Source organism: Mobula hypostoma, chromosome 12 (assembly GCF_963921235.1).
Source record: "Mobula hypostoma chromosome 12, sMobHyp1.1, whole genome shotgun sequence".
NCBI classification, from domain to species: domain Eukaryota; kingdom Metazoa; phylum Chordata; class Chondrichthyes; order Myliobatiformes; family Myliobatidae; genus Mobula; species Mobula hypostoma.
The window spans coordinates 63,495,437-63,518,393 of NC_086108.1; the positions used below are offsets into that span (position 1 = coordinate 63,495,437).

General features: G+C 40.8%; 1 protein-coding gene across 1 annotated transcript in view; it reads left to right on the forward strand.

The window, feature by feature from the left end:
• The window catches only part of LOC134354866 (cytochrome P450 2J5-like), a 52,779-nt gene that overhangs the window by 7,734 nt on the left and 22,088 nt on the right, over positions 1 to 22,957 (forward strand). The window contains exons 3-6 of the mRNA XM_063064277.1: positions 4,060 to 4,209; positions 13,437 to 13,603; positions 19,636 to 19,812; positions 22,392 to 22,527. Of these exons, the coding sequence (XP_062920347.1) occupies positions 4,060 to 4,209; positions 13,437 to 13,603; positions 19,636 to 19,812; positions 22,392 to 22,527 (630 nt within the window). The remainder of the gene's footprint in view (positions 1 to 4,059; positions 4,210 to 13,436; positions 13,604 to 19,635; positions 19,813 to 22,391; positions 22,528 to 22,957) is intronic.

Consider the following 22,957-nt stretch of genomic DNA (forward strand, 5'->3'; position numbering starts at 1 on the left):
TATTATTGGGCAATTAATATTCGATACTTAAAATTTTGGTTACGAGATTTGGATGTATCTTTAAATCCACACTGGGTAAATCTTGAATGTAATTTATTACAAGGGTCTTCTTTGGGTTTGGTTTTAGGAAGCTTCCTTTTATTTCTTCTCAATTGTATAAACAAATGAATAATCCAATAGTTAAGCATGCTTTACGTATATGGTTTCAATTCCGAAGATTTTTTGGGTTTAATCAATTTATTTTAGCAAATCCTATTATATCTAATTTCCTTTTTCAACCTTCCACTACGGATCAAGCTTACTTTGATTGGAAAACAAAGGTATAGTACGTTTTCATGATTTATTTTTCGATAATTGTCTCATGTCTTTTGATCAACTTTCTAATTAAAATAATTTACCCAGATCTCACTTTTTTAGATACCTACAGATTAGAAACTTTTTAATTACTGCTTCTCCTAATTTTCCACACTCATATCCAATGGATACGTTGGAAAATATTTTAGATCTAAATCTCTCTCAGAAAAGTGTTGTAGCAATTATTTATAACATGATTATGAATTTATGTCCTGATGTTTCCAATAAAATTAAAACTGATTGGGAAAGAGAATTTAAGATTATTATGCCGATCGAAAAATGGGAAAAAATTCTTCAATTGGTTAATTCATCCTCTAAATGTGCTAAACATGTGTTGATACAGTTTAAAGTAGTGCACAGGGCTCATATGTCCAAAGATAAACTATCTCGTTATTATTCTTATATTAATCCTATATGTGATAGATGTCATTCCGAGATAGCCTCTTTAACTCACATGTTTTGGTCATGTCCTTTGTTGGAAAAATATTGGAAAGATATTTTTGATATTATTTCAATGGTTTTGAATACAGACTTACAACCTCACCCAGTTACTGCTATTTTTGGATTACCAATGATAGACTCAAATCATTTAACCTCTTCAGCTCGTTGGATGATTGCATTTCATACTTTAATGGCTAGAAGATCCTTTTTGCTGAATGGGAAAGAGATTAACCCTCCTACTGTATTCCACTGGTTTTCACAAGCTATGTTGTGTTTAAATTTGGAAAAAAATTATAAGTGTGGTTTATGACCCTTCCATTAAATTTGAAAAAACTTGGTGGCCATTTATTCAGCATTTTCATATGATGTAATTTGACCATTTCCAAACTTATTTTACTTCTCTGTAGTGTTGGCTGAGAGGAATGGAGTCGTTGACACTAAGGTTTTCTTTTCTTCCATTTTTACGTTGTTAAAATTGCCCAAGTCTTTTTCGTTTAGTTGACTAATTCTGTTTAGATTAGTTTTTTTTGGGGGTGGAGTTTGTTTTTTTTTAAATTCTTTTTTTCTTTTTCATGATTTTTCTCCAGTTTTTTTTTGTTCTGTATTATTCATTGTTACCCTACATGATAGGGAGTTTTGTCAATTTATACTATTTGGTTTTTATAATTACTCATCTTAAGTATAACAATGTATTTCCAACAATTTTGTATTATTGCTATGTTATGTTTATATTTTATGAAACTAATAAAAAGATTGAAAAAGAAAGAAAGAAAGAAAGAAATAAGATGTTCACCCATTTAAGATGGGCAAAATTTTCTCTATTAGAGTCATGAGTGCTTAGACATCTTTTTCTCAAAGCAGAGTGAAAGCAGGATCATTGAATGAACAGACACCTGATGAGTAACGGAATAGAATATTGAAGTTTTAATCAGCACAGCATTGATCTTAATATATATCAAGAGTGGACGAGGGGCAGGGTGGCCTTCTGGTTTTAATTTCACACTTACAGTATATGATCAAAGAACCTGTACTCCTACATAATCTAGACATATCAGTCAATGTACTTCTAAAACTAGTCATTGTTCTCAATAATAGATGCATTGTCAAATCTTTACAATGTCAACTGAATCAACCTCACTCGTCTCCAAAACAAACAGGTTTATCCCATCAGTTCATACTTCTTTATAAAATATAGGAGCAGAATTAGGTTCATCAAGTCTGCTCCACCATTCAATCATAGATGATTTATTATTCCTCCTCAATCTCATTCTTTTACCTTCTCCCCATAACCTGTGATATCCTTGCTAACTACGTACCTATCAACCTCCTCTTCAATGACGTGGACTTCACAGCCATCTGTGGCAATGAATTCTATAGATGCACCACTCTCTTGCTAAAGAAATTACTTCTCATCACTGCTCAAAAGAGATGTCCTTCTGTACTGCCCTCTCTTCATAAACTCTTCCACAATTGGAAAAATCCCTGCCACGTCCACCTTATCTAGGCTTTCGAATACTCAGTGAGATTCTCCCTTCATTCTTCTAAACTTCAGTGAGTACAGGCCCAGAACCATTAAATGCTCCTCATACAATAGCCCTTTCATTCCTGGGATTATTCCCATCAACCTCCTCTGAGCTCTCTCCAATGCCAACATATCCTTTCAAAATATGCGGTCTAAAACTGCTCAAAGTACTCCAAGTGTGGTCTGATCAAAGCCTCGTAAGGCCTCAGTGTTACACTTCTTCCTTATATTCTAGTCCTCTAGAAATGAATACTAACATTTTATTTGCCTTCCTTACTGCTGATTCTATCTGCATTTTAACCTTCAGGGATTTCACAGATTCACCACTCTCTGGTTAAAAACAGTTCCTCCTCATCTCCATTCTAAAAAGACACCACTCTGTTCTGAGGCTGTGTCCTTTGGTCTTAGACTCTCCCACCACAGGAAACATCCTCTCCGCATCCACTCTATCAAGACCATTCACTATTTGATAGGTTTCAATGAGGCCACCCCTCATTCTTCTGAATTCTGATGAATACAGCCCCAGAGCCATCAAATGCTCTTCATATGACAAGCCATTCAATCCTGGAATCATTTTTGTGAACCTCTTTTGAACCCTCTCCAGTTTAAAGATAAAGGGCCCAAAACTGATCACAATACTCCAAGGGAGTCCCCACCAGTGCTTTTTAAGCCTCAACATTATATCCTTGCTTTTATATTCTATATTTCCTCTTGAAATGAATTCTAACATCATATTCGCCTTCCTCACCACAAACTCAACCTGCAACTTAACCTTTGGGAATCCTACACAAGGACTCCAAAGTCCTTTTGCACCTCAGGTTTTTATATTTTCTCTCCATTTAAAAAATAGTCTACCCATTTACTTCTTCCACCAAAGTACACAACTCAAACTTCACAACATTGTATTTCATCTGCCACTTCTTCGCCCATTCTTCTAATCTGTCCAAGTTCTTCTGTAGCCTCTCTGTTTCCTGAAAACTACTTGCCCCCCCCACCTATGTTTGTATTGTCTGAAAACTTTGCAACAAAGCTATCAATCCCATCATCCAAATCATTGGCATTTCATCCAAACCATATGCATGCAAAGTAATGGACCCAACACCTACACCTGTGGAACACTGTAAGTCATTGGAAATCAACCTGAAAAGGCTTCCTTTTTTCCCGGTCTTTGTCTTCTGCCAGTCAGCTGATCTTATGTCCGTAGTTCTACCTTTCCTGTCATACCATGTGGTCGCGGCTTAATTAGCAACTTCATATTGGGCCCTTTTTCATTGGTTTGATAACTGTTTTAGTGAACACCTATGTTTGCCTGAGGAATCCTCTATGAATGGTATCTACCCTCTATGATGGTAGAGCATGGCATGTGCCAGCAGGTAAGGTTTAAAATGTGTTAGGATATTTTTTGGCATGATTTTTTGTGTCCTAAAGACAATGTCGTATACAGACGTTTGGTTCCAATGGTGGCAGACACTGTTTGTGCTGATCCCAGATATGAGCGTAACAATGAATGAGTTTTGAAGCCAACAATTAGTTGTCACCAGGAAAATCAGAACAGAGCCAAGAAAACACAGCACTCAGCTGGGTTATTTATAATCAAATATAAGATATCTTTACCCACTAGGTTGTAGGGAAAGTTTACTATCCATATCAATTTCTTTACAAAGAATTCTCTTATTTTTCCATCCAGGCTACATAGACCACTCATAAATCATTACAAATGCCACCTGTATTTCACTGCACAGGTATACAGTTCTCGAATGGAAACGTATGGAAAGAGCAACGGAAGTTTGCACAAATGACATTAAGAAGATTTGGTGTTGGGCAAAAGTCTTTGGAAGCGCAAATTCTTGAGAAAATTAAAGATCTTCAAGATGCATTCAAACGAGAGAAGGGTAAGTTTATTCTACTTTTTGTTTTGGATATAATGCCATTGGACTGGATTTTGTGTAATGATGCAAAATAATTTTTTGATATCAGTGGTAAAAACAGACAGCAATTTCTATAAGATATGTGTTGCCATTTGAATATTGCATTCCTGTAGACTTGTAAGCTCTTCAAATAAACATCCATTTACTATGCAAAACTGATGAGCGTTTCCACCCTAACAAAAGTGTCAGGTAGTACATTACAGATTCCTATTACTCTCTGGTTAAATAAATTTTCCTCGTATCCCCTCTATTCATTTTACCTTTGAATTTAAATCCATGCTCATTTCTGACTCTGGTACTACATGAAATATATCCTTGTTATTTAGTCTATCTGAGTTTGCAATTTCAGACAACTCAGTCAATTGTCCCAAACGGAAGAGCAGGAGCATAATAATTTTTGCTCATAGGTGCATATTCTAGCTTTATTAACTCCTTCATGGGTTACCAGATATCCTCTCGAATGGATACTTTTTGTAGTTAATACTGGTGTGATGGAAAACACCCAGCACAGATCATTATGTTTTTAAGGGCAGCAAATATTGATATAACTTTTTGGTTGCAGACCAACTTCTTAATATTAAACACACAGCGTATATTTTCCTTGCCTGAATATAGTGATGTCAATTATAAGTCACTTATAAGTCAATAGCATCATAACATTTTAAGTAACGTTTGGATATTAAACACACAGCGCATATTTTCCCTGTATGAACATATAAAATCATTGCAACACATCAATATCACTGAATCAGTGGGAGCCCTGGGCTTGCTTCCCTGCAACAAGACAGTCCTATCGAGGGGTGATGGGAGACAGCGATACTCGAAGGGGGTTCCTTATGTCCAGTCTATTCCGCAATTTAGTTTTCGTTGCATTCATTGCAGAAAACACCGCTTCGCAGAGATATGATGTTGGAAATGGAAGCAACGTTTTCAGTGCTTTCGTGGCTATCTCAGGATATTCAGCCTTGACTTTGCTCCAGCATACCATCAGAGATGTTATGTCAAATATACTTTTCAGCCCACTGTCATCTGCAAGCTCGAGGAATTGATCTTCTTCCTGCGCTGACATGGATGATTCACCAGGGACATTCACAAATGGGTCACGGACCCATTCCTTTGCACGTCTTGGGTCATTTGTCGTTGGGAAGTAACGCTCGAATTCTGTCGACAGCGAGTATAGGTAATCGCGCACCAGCTGTGAGAAGGATGGTGCAGCCTCAGTCTCTCCCAAAATCCCAGCTAATGTTGGGAACAAGTCAAATATGCCCCTGTCCACTTGCCGTCCCCACAGTTCCAGTTGGTCTTTGAAAGCAGACACTTTATCTACCAACTTGAAGACAGTTGTCTTTCTCCCCTGAAGTGACAAATTGAGTTCATTGAGCAGGTTGAAGATGTCACACAGACAAGCAAGTGTTGCTACCCACTCCTCATCACTGAAGTGTGCTGCCAGTGGTGACTTTTTTTCCTGAAAGAAATCTCTGCAGCTGCTCTCTTAACTCAAAAATCCTTGCCAGGACTCTTCTCCTTGATAGCCACCTGACCTCAGTGTGCCAGAGAAGGTGTTTGTGCTCTGCATCCATTTCCTCGCAAAACTGCTCAAACAGATGTGAGTTAAGGGCTTTTGCTTTGATGTGATTGATAACTTCAACAACATCACTCAATATGCTGTGAAGATCAGGTGACATTTTCCGGCTACCCAGCATTTCCCTGTGTATGACACAGTGTGTGGACTAGCATTCAAGAGCAACCTCTTTGACTCAGGTAGTGAAACCAGACAGCCGTCCAGTCATAGCTTCAGCCCGTCTGTGCATATTCCAACACAGAATGACCAGCCCAGTTTGCCTGACATGTAGTCATTCAAAGATTTGAATTGCTCTGCGCCAGTTGTGTTAGTTGGCAGCCGCAGTGCACACAACATATCCTTGTGCATATTGCCTTGAAATATATATCGCACATAAACCAGCAGTATTGCCTTGTTGTCGACATCGGTAGACTCGTCAAACTGGATAGCATACCATGGTGACAGTTCCAACAGTTGTGCTTTGATGTCCTCTGCTACGTCATTGATTCTCATTGAAACTTTGGTAGCTGAAATAGAAACTTGTGCCATCTAATTCTGCCTAGCGGAATTAGTCCTTACTCTTAATAATTTCACCTTTGGCTCCTCTCACTTCCTCCAATCTAAAGGTGTAGCCATGGGCACCTGTATGGGTCAGAGCTATGCCTGCCTTTTTGTTGGCTTTGTGGAACAATCTATGTTCCAAACCTATTCTGGTATCTTTCCCCCACTTTTCCTTCGCTACATCGACGACTGCATTGGCGCTGCTTCCTACACGCATGCTGAGCTCATTGACTTCATTAACTTTGCCTCCAACTTTCACCCTGCCCTCAAGTTTACCTGGTCCATTTCTGACACCTCCCTCCCCTTTCTAGATCTTTCTGTCTCTATCTCTGGAGACAGTTTATCTACTGATGTCTACTATAAGCCTACGGACTCTCACAGCTATCTGGACTATTCCTCTTCTCACCCTGTCTCTTGCAAAAGTGTCATCCCCTTCTCGCAATTCCTCCGTCTCTGCTGCATCTGCTCTCAGAATGAGGCTTTTCATTCCAGGACGAAGGAGATGTCCTCCTTTTTTAAAGAAAGGGGCTACCCTTCCTCCACCATCAACTCTGCTCTCAAACACATCTCCCCCATTTCACGCACATCTGCTCTCACTCCACCCCACTAGGAATAGGGCTCCCCTTGTCCTCACTTACCACCCCACCAGCCTCCGGGTCCAACATCTAATTCTCCGTAACTTCCACCACCTCCAACAGGATCCCACCACTAAGCAGATTTTTTCATTCCCCCCGACCCACTTTCTGCAGGGATCGCTCCCTACGTGACTCCCTTGTCCATTCGCACCCCCCCCCATCCCTCCCCACCGATCTCCCTCCTGGCACTTATCCTTGCAAGAAGGACAAGTGCTACACATGCCCTTACACTTCCTCCCTTACCACCATTCAGGGCCCCAGACCGTCCTTCCAGGTGAGGTGAGACTTCACCTCTGAGTTGGCTGGGGTGATATACTGTGCCCAGTGCTCCCGATGCGGCCTTCTATATATTGGTGAGACCCAACGCAGACTGGGAGATCATTTCGCTGAACACCTACGCTCTGTCTGCCAGAGAAAGCAGGATCTCCCAGTGGCCACATATTTTAATTCCACGTCCCATTCCCATTCTGGTATATTTATCTACGGAATCCTCTACTGTAAAGATGAAGCCACACTCAGGTTGGAGGAACAACAGCTTATATTCTGTCTGGGTAGCCTCCAACCTGATGGCATGAACATTGACTTCTCAAAGTTCCGCTAATGCCCCACCTCCCCCTCGTACCCCATCCGTTATTTATTTATTTATATACACACATTCATTTCTCTCTCTCCTTTTTCTCCCTTTGGCCCTCTCACGAAACCCCTTGCCCATCCTCTGTGCTTCCCCCGCCCCCCGCCCTTTCTTTCTCCCTAGGCCTCCTGTCCCATGATCCTCTCATATCCCTTTTGCCAATCAACTGTCCAGCTCTCGGCTCCATCCCTCCCCCTCCTGTCTTCTCCTATCATTTTGGATCTCCCCCTCCCCCTCCCACTTTCAAATCTCTTACTAGCTCTTCCTTCAGTTAGTCCTGACGAAGGGACTAGGCCTGAAACGTCGACTGTACCTCTTCCTAGAGATGCTGCCTGGTCCACTGCGTCACCAGTAACTTTTATGTGTGTTGCTTGAAATTCCAGCATCTGCAGGTCTCCTCGTACCTGTGCCATCTTGTTAGCTGCAGCTTCTCCCAACAGTTCATGGCACATGTCCTTGGCAGCAGGCAGAATCAATTCTTCACCAACAGTGAAAGGCTTCTTAGCCTTAGCAATACGACTAGCCACTCAGTACGACGCTCTCAGAGCAGCAGCATTTGTGGAGGTGGTGACTCTCAGTACTTGCTTCTGTCCCGCTTGCTCACATTTTTTCCGCTCAAAAGACTCATCGGGTTTGTCTTTAAGTGCAGGGTGCTTGGACTCAAGGAGCCGAAGCAGTTTTGAGGGCATCATTGCCGCATTAAACAGCTTGTCTCCACATATCACACACAGGGTGCTTGCGAGTCACGGGTCACATTAAAGCCATATTTTATGTACGACTTGTCGTATTTTCTGTTGGAGGAAGTTTTCTTTTTATTTTGCAGTCTCGGCCTCAGCTGCCTCTGCGTTATCATCATCGTTAGGCCACTTTCCCATACCTCCTCTTCCAAAGATAATCTCAAGCGACGTTTGTTTTTAATGACCGACCGATAACCTCACGGGGATAATGACCTCGCATGTGTTCAAGTTCAACAGTGAACGTAACAGAGAATGAGGAAGGGTGCAACTGACTCATATCATTTCATACCGCCAAATCAAATCCTTTCCTCATGGCCCGGTAGCTCATGCTTTGCGGCCCAGTGATTGGGGACCACTGATTTATGGAGTCTGAGATCCAGATACCAGGAATCAATTTATTTATATAATTTAGCAACTAAAAGTTCCTAGCTGATTTTCTGGGGCCTTCCTCACTCACAACTCTTCACTGCTTTGTTATGTTCAATCTCCTATCAACACTTCATACTTCGTTAAAGATTTTAATATATGCCCTGTTAATGCACATAAACTCGCAAATTGAAAAGTGAAGCAATAATCTGAACTATAATCTCGACATCAAAACAAATAATTTCGAAACATTCAGCAGTTTTCAGGTTGGGAAAAAGAAACAGCTAATGCTTGAAGACCTTTAGTCAGCAAATAGAAATCCGGTCCTTGACCTCAATTATTAACTGTGATTTCTTTTCACTGCCAGATTTCCTGAGTACTTCAGCAATATCTGCTTCTGTTTCAGTTTTCAAGAATCTGCAGTTTTTTATTAGTAGTGTGATCACTCAAGTAAAGTACGATGATCTATAAAAGTTCCCTTTTGGTGGATCCTCAGGTGGCTGTCAGAGGACTGTGGTTCAGTCTGAAACGTCGACTGTCCATTTCCCTCCATAGATGCTGTTTGACCCAATGAGTTTACCAAGTTTTTTTTTTGTGTTGCTTCTGCTACAGAACTCCAGGGTCTTAACTTACAAAACAGCTCACTTGCCGTGAACATGTGAAAACTCCGTATGGATTCAGGATTGGCAATTCCTCCTCCAGTGAAAGAAAAATCATGTGACGACAATTGCAAGGGTAAATGACACAGAAAGCATGTGTCTGGAGCATGGTTAAAGCAAAAAAAAAATCTAATAACCTTTAGAACCTTTCGTAGCAACATGACAGGGAACACAAGGAACGACCTTGCCAGTATTAATCAGAATAAACCACAGCAGATCCCCATAGTAAGAAGAATTATACTAAGCAACATGAAGAATGTGCACTGAGTAGTTGTTGCTGCCATCTGGTGCCTACTTGAGTGATGTCTGAATCACAAACAATTTTAAAGAATGAAGTTTCTTATTCAAACAGTGAATGGGGGAAAACAATCAGTGGAATCAGCAGCAATCTACACATCTGTGCAGCATTAGAGGTTTGCTTACATCTGTTTTTGGTCTTTCAAGTGGTAGTTGCTGCGTGTTCAGAAAGCAAGCTTAGGAAACATAAGATCTCCTGCCCAGGACAATGAATATCCATCACAGCATATAAATATTTTGAAAAAGGCATAAAACTTCTCCGAGGGGCTGCTTTGTTCAGGTTCTGATGTCACTGTTTCAGTGGTGTTTTTCCAGGGAAACCCCTCCCCCTTCCCCATCCCTATTCTCAGAATCTGGAAGCAAAAACTGAAAGCCTCAAAGCAAGAATGCAGTGCCAGCAGGACATCAGGAACTGTTCTGCACTCTGGTTCAGAGACATGGCTCACCCTCAGCATTTCGGACAGAGCACTCCAACCTCAGGGCTTCACCTTCCACCACATGGAATGGACAGCAGATTCAGGCAAATGCAGAGGTGGTGGTATTTGCTTCATGATTAAAGTATCATATTGCACAGGGATGGCATTTCTGCCTCATTCCTGCTCCCCTGACCTGGAACACGCAGCTGTCAAACATCATCCATTCCATCAGCCAAAGGAGTTCTTTCACCATCATCTTGTTTTCTGAGTACATTCCACCACTGTCAAACATAAAGATAACACAGGAGGAGCTAAGCACCATTATTAGAAGCCACAGATAGTGCACCCTGATGCCTTCCTGTTGTTCGTTTCTTAATCCTTCAGGGGATCAAATGTTATGGCAGGAAGGCAGGTGAATGGGATTGAGTGGGATCTGGAATCAGTCATGAATGATCATGGGCTCAACGGTCTGAATGGCTTAATTCTGCTCCTATGTCTTATGGTTTTAAATTACAGCCTCAGTATTAATCAACGGACTTCAAAACCTTGGCCTCCATATGTCCCTCTGCAATATTATCCTTGACTTCCTCTTCAGGAGAGCACATTCAGTGCAAATCAGTATTAACCACTTCCTCCTCGCTGACCATTAACACTGGCACACCTCAAGAATGCATGCCTAGCTCGCTGTTCTACTCTCAGCACACTCATGATTGTCTAGCTAGGCACATCTATAAATTTGCCGATGTTGTTGGTAGAATCTCTGGTGGTGACAAGGAGGCATACAGGAGTGAGACAGATTGGTTCACTGAGTGGTGTCACAGCAACCTTGCACTCAATGTCAGCTAGATCGAGGAACAGATTGTGGACATCAGGAAGGGGAACTTAGGAGAGCACACACCAGTCCTCATTGAGGGGTCAACAGTGGAAAGGGTGAACAGCTTTAAGGACTTAGGTGTCAACATCCCGGAGGATTTACCTTGGCACTAACTCATTGATGTGATGATGAAGAAGGCACACTGTCAGCTATACTTCGTTAGGAGTTTGAGGAGATTTAGTATGTCACCAAAGACTCTAGTGAATTTCTACAGATATAACACGGAGAGCATTCTGACTAATTTCATCACAGCCTATTTCCAGAATTCAAAGAAGCTGTAGAGGGTCGTGGACTTAGCTAACTCCATCATAGGCACAACCCAGATATCTTCAACACTCACAACCCAGATATCTTCAACAGGGGGGTCCTCAAGAAGGTAGCATCTGTCATTAAGGATATCGGGGACAAGTCTTCTTCTCATTACTATCTTTAGGGAGAAGGTCCAAGAGCCTGAAGAACCACACTTAATGTTTTAGGAACAGTTTCTTCCCCTCTGCCATCAGATTTCTCAATGGTCTATGAAAACTGCATCATTATTCTTCTTTTATTCTATATATTTATGTAATATCATAGCTTATAATAATGTTATGTCTTGCGCTGTACTGCTGCATCAAAACAACAAGTATCATGACATATCAATAATTATAAGCCAGATTCTGATCCTTCCCTTGATTTTAGCTTGCTGTTTCTGTCCTTGTGGTCCACATTGCCAGTGCAATCAAAGTGACATTCTACCCATCTCCATTATGCTTGAAAACTATCCTGTTTCCCTGTGAATTCGTGAAGCAAAGATTCTGGCTAACTATCACTTCCACTGCAATTTATGGAAGAGCTTGCTTTCGTTAATTTAGAGGCTTTGCACAGAGTACTTGACCCCAGAGCGCAGTATATTCACCACAAAATCATGCATTGATATCACATCTTTAATGTAAACTAATGTTTCAAGGGGCTTCAGAGAGACAAAACAAATCCTCCAGTCAGAGGGAGAAACTTGAGGAGAGAAACCGTGCTCAAGGAGGTGAGTTTTGAGGGAAGTCTTCAAAAAGGTGGTGGCAAAGGAACGATTCAGAAACCTTACAGAGAGAATGACAGCAGAAAGCAAATAGATCAAAATGAAAATAAGAAATAAAATATGAAATAAAAACAGAAAATTCTTGAAATCCGAGAGGTAACGGTGCAGCTATATAGGACCCTGGTCAGACCTCACTTAGAGAGTACTGTGCTCATTTCTGGTCTCCTCACTACAGGAATGTGGAAACCATAGAAAGGGTGCAGAGGAGATTTACAAAGATGTTGCCTGGATTGGGGAGCATGTCCTATGAGAATAGGTCGAGTGAACTTGGCCTCTTCTCCTTGGAGTGACGGAGGATGAGAGGTGACCTGATAGAGGTGTACAAGATGATGAGAGGCATTGATCATGTGGACAGTCAGAGGCTTTTTTCCGGGGCTGAAATGGCTAACATGAAAGGGCACAGTCTTAAGGTGCTTGGAAGTAGATACAGAGAAGATGTCACGGGTAAGTTTTTACACACAGAGTGGTGAGTGCGTGGAATGGGCTGCCAGCGACGGTGGTGGAGCTGGATACGATAGGGTCTTTTAAGAGACTCCTGGATAGGTACATGGAGCTTAGAAAATTGGAGTGCTGTGGGTAACCCTAGGTAATTTCTAAAGTAAGTACATGTTGGGCACAGCGTTGTGGGCTGAAGGGCCTGTACTGTGCTGTAGGTTTTCTATGTTTTCTATCCTCAACAGGTTGGGTAATATCTGTGGAGAATTTGATAATTGGTTTATTATTCTCAAGTGCACTGAAATACAGTGAAAGAATTCTGTTTGTGTGCCACCCTGGCAGATCATGCCAGACATGCTGAAAGTACAATGAGACAGTAAAGAAAAAGCAGAATGCAGAATATAGTGTCTTCAGAGCAGGTGCACTGTCAGTAAATTAAATGAAAGGTCCTGGGGTAAATTGGGAAAATGTTAATGTTTCAGAATTGGACAGGACAAAGTTGAGCAGAAGTCTAAATGTAAGGATGAGAGCCATAAATATGAGGCATTGGTAACAGGAAGCCAATCAAAATTTTATCAGGATTTAGTGAGAAGTAGGAAATTGGAAACAGGGCTGTGTATGGATGAAAGAGTATGAGGTTGCCCGAGAAATGTAGGATATTCTAGCTAAATGTTATGAAGAACTGTATATATTGCTACCTCCAACATGTCCTAAATCCACCTGTTGGAGCATGCAGGAACAACTGGTTCTTACTGTTTTTGAAGACTGCCTGAATCAAGTAAATGTAATGTAATATCCTACTTATTCAACTTTAATTATTAGTTAGCTTTGAACATAAATTGCAAAGTATGTAAATCATGTTTAAAAAGTATGTACTACATTCATACATTGTCAAATGAATAGGCTATTAAGAATAACTTTTAATATTCAACGTGTTCTGCTTTCAGGACAACCATTCAATCCTCAAACCAAGATACATATATCAATTTTAAACATAATCTGTTCAATTGTTCTCGGAGAACAGTATGACTGTGATGGTACCCATGCTGATATACAAGAAATCCGTCTTTTGCTTGACAAATTTGCAAATCTTTTGAAGAGTATTTGGGTTCAGGTATGGTTATATTTGGGAGTAATATTTTTAAATATTGAATTTTGGAAAAGGAAAAATATTTGACTGAAATTAAAATCTTTTAATTTGAAAAGAGTGTACGCTACCATCACTAATCAGGCACAATCTACAGAAATTCATGAAATACATTTATGTTAACAATTTATAAGTCTAATTTCAAACTCTATTTTCAAATTGTAGTGCAGGATGATAAACTTATGGTACACGTGCCCAAGATGGCACATGCAAAATTTTTGTTAGCATGTGACATTCAGTGCCATTCCTCTATCCTTTAAACCCCACCCATTATAAAAAGATACATAATGATTATCTTTACTGCCAAATGAAGTAGCAAATTATTTTTTACAACCAAAGAGAAACCATAGAAACACTACAGAACAGAAACAGGCATTTTGGCCCTTCTTGGCTGTGCCGAACTATTTTTTGCCTAGTCCCACTGACCTGCACACGGATCATATCCCTCCATACACCTCCCATCCATGTATCTGCCCAATTTATTCTTAAATGTTAAAAAAGAACCCACACTTACCACCTCGTCTGGCAGCACATTCCATACTCCTACCATTCTCTGTGTGAAGAACCCCCCCCTATGTTCCCTTTAAACTTTTCCCCCCTCACCCTCAACCCATGTCCTCTGTTTTTTTTCTCCCCTTTTCTCAGTGGACAAAGCCTGCTTGCATTCTCTCTATCTATACCCATCATAATTTTATATACCTCTATCAAATTTCCCCTCATTCGTCTATGCTCCAGGGGATAAAGTCCTAACCTATTCAACCTTTCTCTGTAACTGTGTTTCTCAAGTCCCGGCAACATCCTTGTAAACCTTCTCTGCACTCTTTCAACCTTATTAATATTCTTCCTGTAATTTGGTGACCAAAACTGAACACAATACTCCAGATTCGGCCTCACCAATGCCTTATACAACCTCATCATAACATTCCAGCTCTTATACTCAAAACAGTGATTAATAAAGGCCAATCTACCAAAAGCTCTCTTTACGACCCTATCTACCTGTGACGCCACTTTTAGGGAATTTTGTATCTGTATTCCCAGATCCCTCTGTTCCACTGCACTCCTCAGTGCCTTATCCTGTATGTTCTACCTTGGTTTATCTTTCCAAAGTGCAACACCTCACACTCGTCTGTATTAAGCTCCATCTGCCATTTTTCAGCCCATTTTTCCAGCTGGTTCAAGTCCCTCTGCAGGCTCTGAAAACCTTCCTCACTGTCCACTACACCTCCAATCTTTGTATCATCAGCAAATTTGCTGATCTAATTTACCATATTATCATCCAGATCATTGATATAGATGAGAAATAACAATGGACGCAGCACTGATCCCTGTGGCACACCACTAGTCACAGGCCTCCACTCTGAGAAGCAATTCTCTACTACCACTCTTTGGCTTCATCCATTGAGTCAATGTCTAATCCAATTTACCACCTCTCCATGTATACCTTGCGACTGAATTTTCCTAACTAACCTCCCATTCGGGACCTTGTCAAAGGCCTTACTGAAGTTCATGTAGACAACATCCACTGCCTTCCCTTCATCCACTTTCCCGGTAACTTCCTCGAAAAACTCCAAGAGATTGGTCAAACATGACCTACCACGCACAAAGTCATGTTGACTTTCCCTAATAAGTCCCCGTCTATCCAAATGCTTGTAGATTCTGTCTCTTAGTACTCCCTCCAATAACTTACCCACTACTGACGTCAAACTTACCCGTCTATAATTTCCGGGATTACTTTTCGATCCCTTTTTAAACAACGGAAGAACATGAGCTACTCTCCAATCCTCCAGCACCTCACCCATAGACACCGACATTTTAAATATATCTGCTAGGGCCCCTGCAATTTCAACACTAGTCTCCTTCAATGTCCGCGGGAATACCCTGTCAGGTCCTGGGGATTTATCCACTTTAATTTGCCTCAAGATAGCAAGCACTTCCTCCTTTTCAATCTGTACAGTTTCCATGATCTCACTACTTGTTTCCCTTAATTCCATAGACTTCATGCCAGTTTCCTTAGTAAATACAGACGAAAAAAAAACCACTTAAGATCTCCCCCACTTCTTTTGGTTCCGCACATAGCCGACCACTCTGATCTTCAAGAGGACCAATTTTATCCCTTACAATCCTTTTACCGTTAATATATCTGTAAAAGCTCTTTGGATTATCCTTCACTTTGACTGCCAAGGCAACCTCATGTCTTCTTCTAGCCGTCCTGATTTCTTTCTTAAGTATTTTCTTGCACTTTTTATACTCCTCAAGCACCTTATTTACTCCCTGTTTCCTATACATGTCATACAACTCTCTTCCTCTTTATCAGAGTTGCAATATCCCTTGAGAACCAAGGTTCCTTATTCCGATTCACTTTGCCTTTAATGCTGACAGGAACATACAAGCTCTGCACTCTCAAAATTTCTCCTTTGAAGGCTTCCCACTTACAGATCACATCCTTGCCAGAGAACAAGATCCTTCCTCATTTCTTCAAAGTTGGCCTTCTTCCAGTTCAGAACCTCAACCCGAGGACCAGATCTATCCTTGTCCATGATCAAGTTGAAACTAATGGTGTTATGATCACTGGAACCAAAGTGCTCCCCTACACACACTTCCGTCACCTGTCCTAACTTGTTTCCTAACAAGAGATCCAACATTGCATCCCCTCTAGTTGGTACCTCTATATATTGATTTAGAAAACCTTCCTGAACACATTTTACAAACTCTAAACCATCTAGATCCCTAAAAGTATGGGAGTCCCAATCAATATATGGAAATTAAAATCCCCTACCACGACAACTTTATGTTTCCTGCAGTTGCCTGCTATTTCTCTGCAGATTTGCTCCTCCATTTCTCGCTGACTATTGGGTGGTCTATAATACAACCCCACTAATGTGGCCGTACCTTTCCTGTTTCTGAGCTCCACCCATATGGACTCAGTAGACAAGCTCTCTAATCTGTCCTGCCTGAGCACTGCTGTTACATTTTCCCTGACAAGCAATGCTACTCCCCCACCTTTCATTCCTCTGCCTCTATCACATCTGAAACATCGGAACCCTGGAATATTAAGCTGCCAGTCCTGCCCCTCCTGTAGCCAAGTTTCACTAATTGCTATAACGTCATAATTCCACGTGTCAATCCACGCCCTCAACTCGTCTGCCTTCCCCGCAATACTCCTGGCATTGAAATAGATACACCTCAGAAGATTTTTACCACCACTCACAATCTTTTGCGGCTTTGCTTGAACTTTTAACATCATTTATTTTCACCCCAGCGACACTGTCAGCTCTGGCACTCTGGTTCCTATCCCCCAGCAAATCTAGTTTAAAGCCTCCCCAAGAGCACTAACAAACCTCCCTGAAAGGATATTCGTCCCCTTGTAGTTCAAGTGTAACCTGTCTCTCTTGTACAGGTCGCACTTGCCCCAGAAGAGGTCCCAATGAACCTGAAATCTGAAACCCTGCCACCTACACCAGTTCCTCAGCCATTTGTTCATCCTCCAGAGCATCCTATTCTTACCCTCACTGGCACCTAGCACAGGTAGCAATCCTGAGATTACCACCCTCGAGGTCCTGCTTTTCAACTTCCTACCAAGCTCTCTATACTCACGTGGAAGTGAGATGTTTTCACAGGGAATGCCTGATTTCACACTGGTTGCAAGAGCAGGTAACATTGAATGGTAGGTTTTGAAATACCTACAAATCGGGTGGACACACCAGTGTTCAATTAGTAAATGATTGGACCAATTGGCATAGGTTCTGGTTTGCTTATAGTTTTTCTTCTGTCACTTGTGAGTGAACACTGGATATTTGGTGATAATAATGGTAAATACTGCATGAGATTTAGTGACTCCATGAATATTTGTTTTATCAGAATAACATATTTACATTAGTAAAACTATGCTATTTAAGTTTATTGATGAAATATTTTTAAATTGTGCTTACTCTTCTTGACATGTTCAGAACGTCAGATACACCAGCAAAGAAAGTAAAACATTCAAACGATGAGAGAGGCAGCAGAGATTTTCAAGAGTGGTAGAGTGAAGGATTTGGCATGATTAAAAATGGTGATAAAGCACATAAATATGCCACAAGACTCATCCTTTTCCTTTAAAAAGTTCATAATTATTGTTAGTAATTCAGTAATCAATGATTATCTCTGCTGAAAATTACCTTGGTTTGCAAGAGAACTTTTTAGATTAGATTAGTGCCAACACAGTCTCTGAAAGGGTTGCCACCCCTAAAGATTTATACAGGACAACATTGCGTTCAGTGTGTCTTGTTGATGACAATCAGGGTGTCTTCATGAGCTAATCCCATTTGTCTGTATTTGACTCATATTTCTTGAAGTCTTTCCTATCCACATACCTGTCCAAATGTCTTTTGTCCAAATGTCTTTTAACCATTGTAATTATACCTGCATACATCACATCATTGGCTGCTCATTCTATATCACCCCTACTTTGCCTCTCAAACCATTAAAACAGTCGACATTTCGGGCCAAGACCCTTCCTCAGGACCGGAGAAAAAAGATGAGGTTATAGCAAGAAGGTGAGGCGGTGGGTGGGGGGAGTGGAGTGGGTATATGGAAGAAGAGGAAGAAATACAAGGTAGTAGGTGATAGGTGAAACCAGGACAGGAGGAGGGGAACTCTTTCACCAATCAACTTCCCAGCTCTTTATTTCACCCCTCCCCTTCTCCTGATAAACATAAAATACAAATAGATACATGTTCACTAATGTTCTTAAGTGGTATTTGCCAGGTCCAGGTGGAGGTCAAAATAGATCTATTAATTGCCAAGTAATTTGAATGGATCAGGCAAAAAATAGTGACAAATGGTGCAAAACATACATTCACCACACCTGAAATAAATAGAACAGAAGATTTTCTAAATTATAAAAGCCTTACATGAATGGAAGTGCAGACAGATGCACAGAGATTATTAGAATCTTATGTATAGGTAAAGAAAGGAATCCAGCAGACTACTGAAATGCTGGATTTTACTTATGAATAATTAGTCACAAGTTTGTGTAAGTAATGGATGTCCAGACCCTATACCCCTCCACTGTCCATCAGGAGGACTTCAAATAATACAATGTTCATTTCAAAGCATCCTACTACAGCAGGGAAATATTGACCGTGAAGCAAAGAATGTAGTGTAGATTTATAATGACAATAGCTGAATTCCAAAGTTTAAAACATAAGGAGAGATTAGGCTCAGTGGCCAGTTTATCAGATACAGGATTAGAACCCAGTGTTGTCTTCTGCTGCTGTAGCCTATCAACTTCAAGATTCAACATGGTTATTTGAGTTACTGCTGCCTTCCTGTCAGCTTGAAACAGTTGGACATTCTCCTCTGACCTCTCTGATTAACAAGTTGTTTTTACCTACAGAATTGCCAGTCACTGAGTGATTTTTGTTTTGATTTTTGCACCATTCTCTGTAAATTCTAGAGACTGTTGTGTGTTAAAATCCCAGGCAATCAGCAGTTTCTGAGATACTCAAACCACCCTGTTTGGCACCAACAATCATTCCACGGTTAAAGTCACTTAGATCATATTTTTTCCGCATTCTGATGTTTGGTCTGAACAACAACTGAATCTCTCGATCATGTACGCATGCTTTTGTGAATTGAGTTGCTGCCACATGATTGGCTGATTAAATATTTGTATTATTGAGCAGGTGTATAGCTGCATCTAATAGTGTGGCCGCCTAGTCTATGTTGTATTTATCAAAGTTTTCACATAATAAAGAAATTGTCAGGTGCATGGGAGAGACAATTTCTGCTGTTCGGAGAGCTTTTTGGTTGGAAGAGTAATTTAAAAGTTTGATCTTGAAAACATGAAGTTAGGAAACACTTCAAAGTGAAAAGTGTAGTGAAAGTGTAAAACTCTCTTGTGATGCTGGGTCAGGTAAGCTCTCCTCACTTTGAATGAAATAAGATTTGTTTGCTGCTTAAATCAGTCAAGGCTATAAGGTTGTCCTAATCTTTTCATTTAATGTTCCTTTCTACAGCTATATAATTCATTTCCAAAATTAGTGAGACATCTGCCAGGCCCACATAATGATCTATTTGCTTCATGGAAAAGTTTAGAGGACCTTTTCCAAAAGAACATCAAGCAGCACCGGGAGAGATGGAACCCAACAGAACAAAGGGATTTCATTGACTGCTTCCTATCACAAATGCAAAAGGTGAAGTTTTATGTAAACTTAAATTTTGAGATAGGAGGAATAGAAAGGGTGAATATTGTTTAAAGAGGGTGAGTAAAGGACACTATTACAGAGGAATTCTGGGTGTTCTCAGATAGGCCACGTAGGTTGTCAGTGAGTAGTTAAGAAGGCATTTATAATTCCTATTTTTGTGGCAAAGGTGCTGAAGTACAGAAATTAAGAAGTCTTGCTAGAACTGTACAGGATGTTGGTAAAATCATGTTTCCCATACCCTTTATTATGTAGGGATATGCTTATATCAAAATAGTTTTAAGAAGTTGAACTGGGTGCATCTCTGGGAGGAAATCTTTTATGTGGAAAGGTTGAAGTACTGATGAGACTTCAGGAGAATAAATATGGGGCATCCTTTCTGAATAAGTGTCACCTATTTAAGATTGAGGTGAGGTGGATTTTCTGCTCTGTGAATCAGGAATATTTAGAATATTTACAGCCAAGACAGGATAATATTAGGTTGATAAGGCAGTTGAGGATTATGTGGAATTGGCAGAGCTGGACTCAACATTAGATTGTACCTAGTTTGTACCCAGTGTCTGGGGGGTTTATATGACCGACTCCTATTGCTCTGTTCTCATGCCCCTATTTCTGACTTTCTTGATTCTGTTATAAAACTTTTGCTGGCCTTTATCAGGAGTGTCATCCTAACCAGGATGATCACAAAGAGTATACCTATGGCATTGTTTCAGAAATGCGAAAATTAAAAAAAAACAAATGCTAGAAAGCTGAAGGAAAATCACAGAAGGCGGGAACCTCTCAGCAGGTCAGGCAGTATTTGTAGAAAGAGAAACTGTTAACATTTCAGCCAAAGATCAATCATCAGGGTTACGTGGTATTTTGGATTGCGGGGTATAGATATATCTCTATCATACGAGGTGTGAGGTGCCCCTTCCCTCTGCCAACCTGCAGCTCACCTTTGGGCATGGTGAAACATCTGCTTAGCTCCACAATCAGGGTCACGTGAGGCCATGGAACCAAGTGGTGGATGGTCGTATGAGCAGCTGGTGCATATATCAAGTCTCAGTTATAGGATTACTGATGCCAGGCAAATAATCTCTGAAGGGTATTGGTAATGGCTGGGGTCACGTTTCTTGTAAAGACGCTGTCCAGAAGGCAATGGCAAACCACTTCTGTAGAATATGCCAAGAACAATAATGGTCACGGACTATGATCGCCCACATCATGCAACATGGCACATAATAATGATGATGACAAGGAATTAGAAATAATGACATGACCAATTCTGATCAAGGTCATAGAACTGAGAAGTTTATAGTGTTTCTGTTTTGACAAATTCTGAGTACTTCCAACATTTTTGGGTTTGTTTTAGAAGCATGTCTTGCAGTGGTGTCTGGCAAAGCTATTTCCCATGGTAGGGGATTCTAGGACAAGAGGGCATGACTTCAGCATTGAAGGACGTCCTTTTAGAAATGAGATGTGGAGAAATTACTTTAGTCAGAGGGTGCTAAATCTGTGGAATTTGTTGCCATGAGCGGCTGTGGAGGCCAAGTCATTGAGTGTATTTAAGGCAGAGATAGATAGGTTCTTGATTAGCCAGAGCATCAAAGGGTATGGGGAGAAGGCAGGGGAGTGGGGATGATTGGAAGAATTGGATCAGCCCATGATTGAATGGTGGAGCAGACTCAATGGGCCGAATGGCCTACTTCTACTCCTATATCTTATGGTCTTATGGTCTAAGCAAAGGGAAAGTTATCACCTTCTAGTTGTCCTTAAATATTTTGATTTCCTATTGTCCTTTAAAACAAACATACAAGGCTTTCTTTCACAACAAAGCTCCCAGTGTGAATCTTTGTTCAAAGGTGCTAAAGATTGAGGTTGTGGAAAGGGGAGCAGTAAGTTTAAAAGTACTGATACATCAGATTTTGGAAGCAAAAATCCTCAAAGCATTCTGAGAATTTTAAGGTAGCTTATTTTTCTAATATTAATCGCACAATGCCCCTAACTTCCTGAAAACCTATTTTTGAGTTAGTTGTAAAATATTCACATTCCCTTGCATCAAAATGCAGAGAATTTCTGTTTGTTAATAAATCTATTTACAACTAACAAATATTTTGGTTTAATTCCACTACTCTTCAGATTTACTATGTTTTCTGTTAAAACAAGCTTAGAATGAGTAATAGTTAATCCACCTATTTACTCCAAGACACCAATTCTAGAACCATATTGACCCAGCAAACTTCCTATTACCAGAGCAGGCATCGGTTAAGCTAGTGGCAAACTGATCCAAACACCTTATTAGTCTGCAAGCAGGCACTGGATTCCACTCAAATCAAAAGAATGAGTGGAGCTGTGACTTTGCACCCTTGTTGATCATTGAGAGAACAGACACACAGGGTGGGTTTGCCATCTTTGCTCAAACAACCAACAGTTTATTATAGCCAGCTGTAATCACCCACTCTCATTAACTCCTGGTACAACAGGCTCAGTGGGTGAGGTTGCGCCATGTAACCAGGAAAGCTAAAGCTGAAACTCATTACATATCACTTAAATCTGTTGTCACTTTAATATATTTCTTGCTGTTTAAGGCTGCTCCTAACTCTAGTTTTGATGACCAAAATCTGCTGTATACATCATTGGATCTTTTCTTTGCTGGATCTGAGACGACAGCTACCACATTACTTTGGGCACTGCTGTACATGGCAGGGTATCCAGACATTCAAGGTGAGTAACTCAGGAGAAATTTAGGAAGTTCTCGATTTCTGCCTATGATTTCTGAATTTCTGTGATTATACTTAATGAAGCTATGGTCTTCCCAGTGCAACCTCGTCTACATTGGTGAAACCCGACGTGGATTTGGGGGGACCACTTGACCGAGCACCTTCACTCCACCGGCAACAGGGAAGATTTCCCATTGTCCATCCATTTTAATTCCACTCCTCATTCCCATTCCAACACACTAGTCCAGGGCCTCCTTTCCTGCCATGATGAGGCCACTCTGAGGTTGGAGTAGTAACACCATTTGGATAGCCACCAACCCTTCGGTATAAACATTGATTTCTCCCCCCTCCTCCTCTTCCATTCCCAATCCTAGCTCCCCTCTTACTCCTCTTCTTCTCACCTGCCCATCACCTCCCCCTGGTGCCCGTCCTCC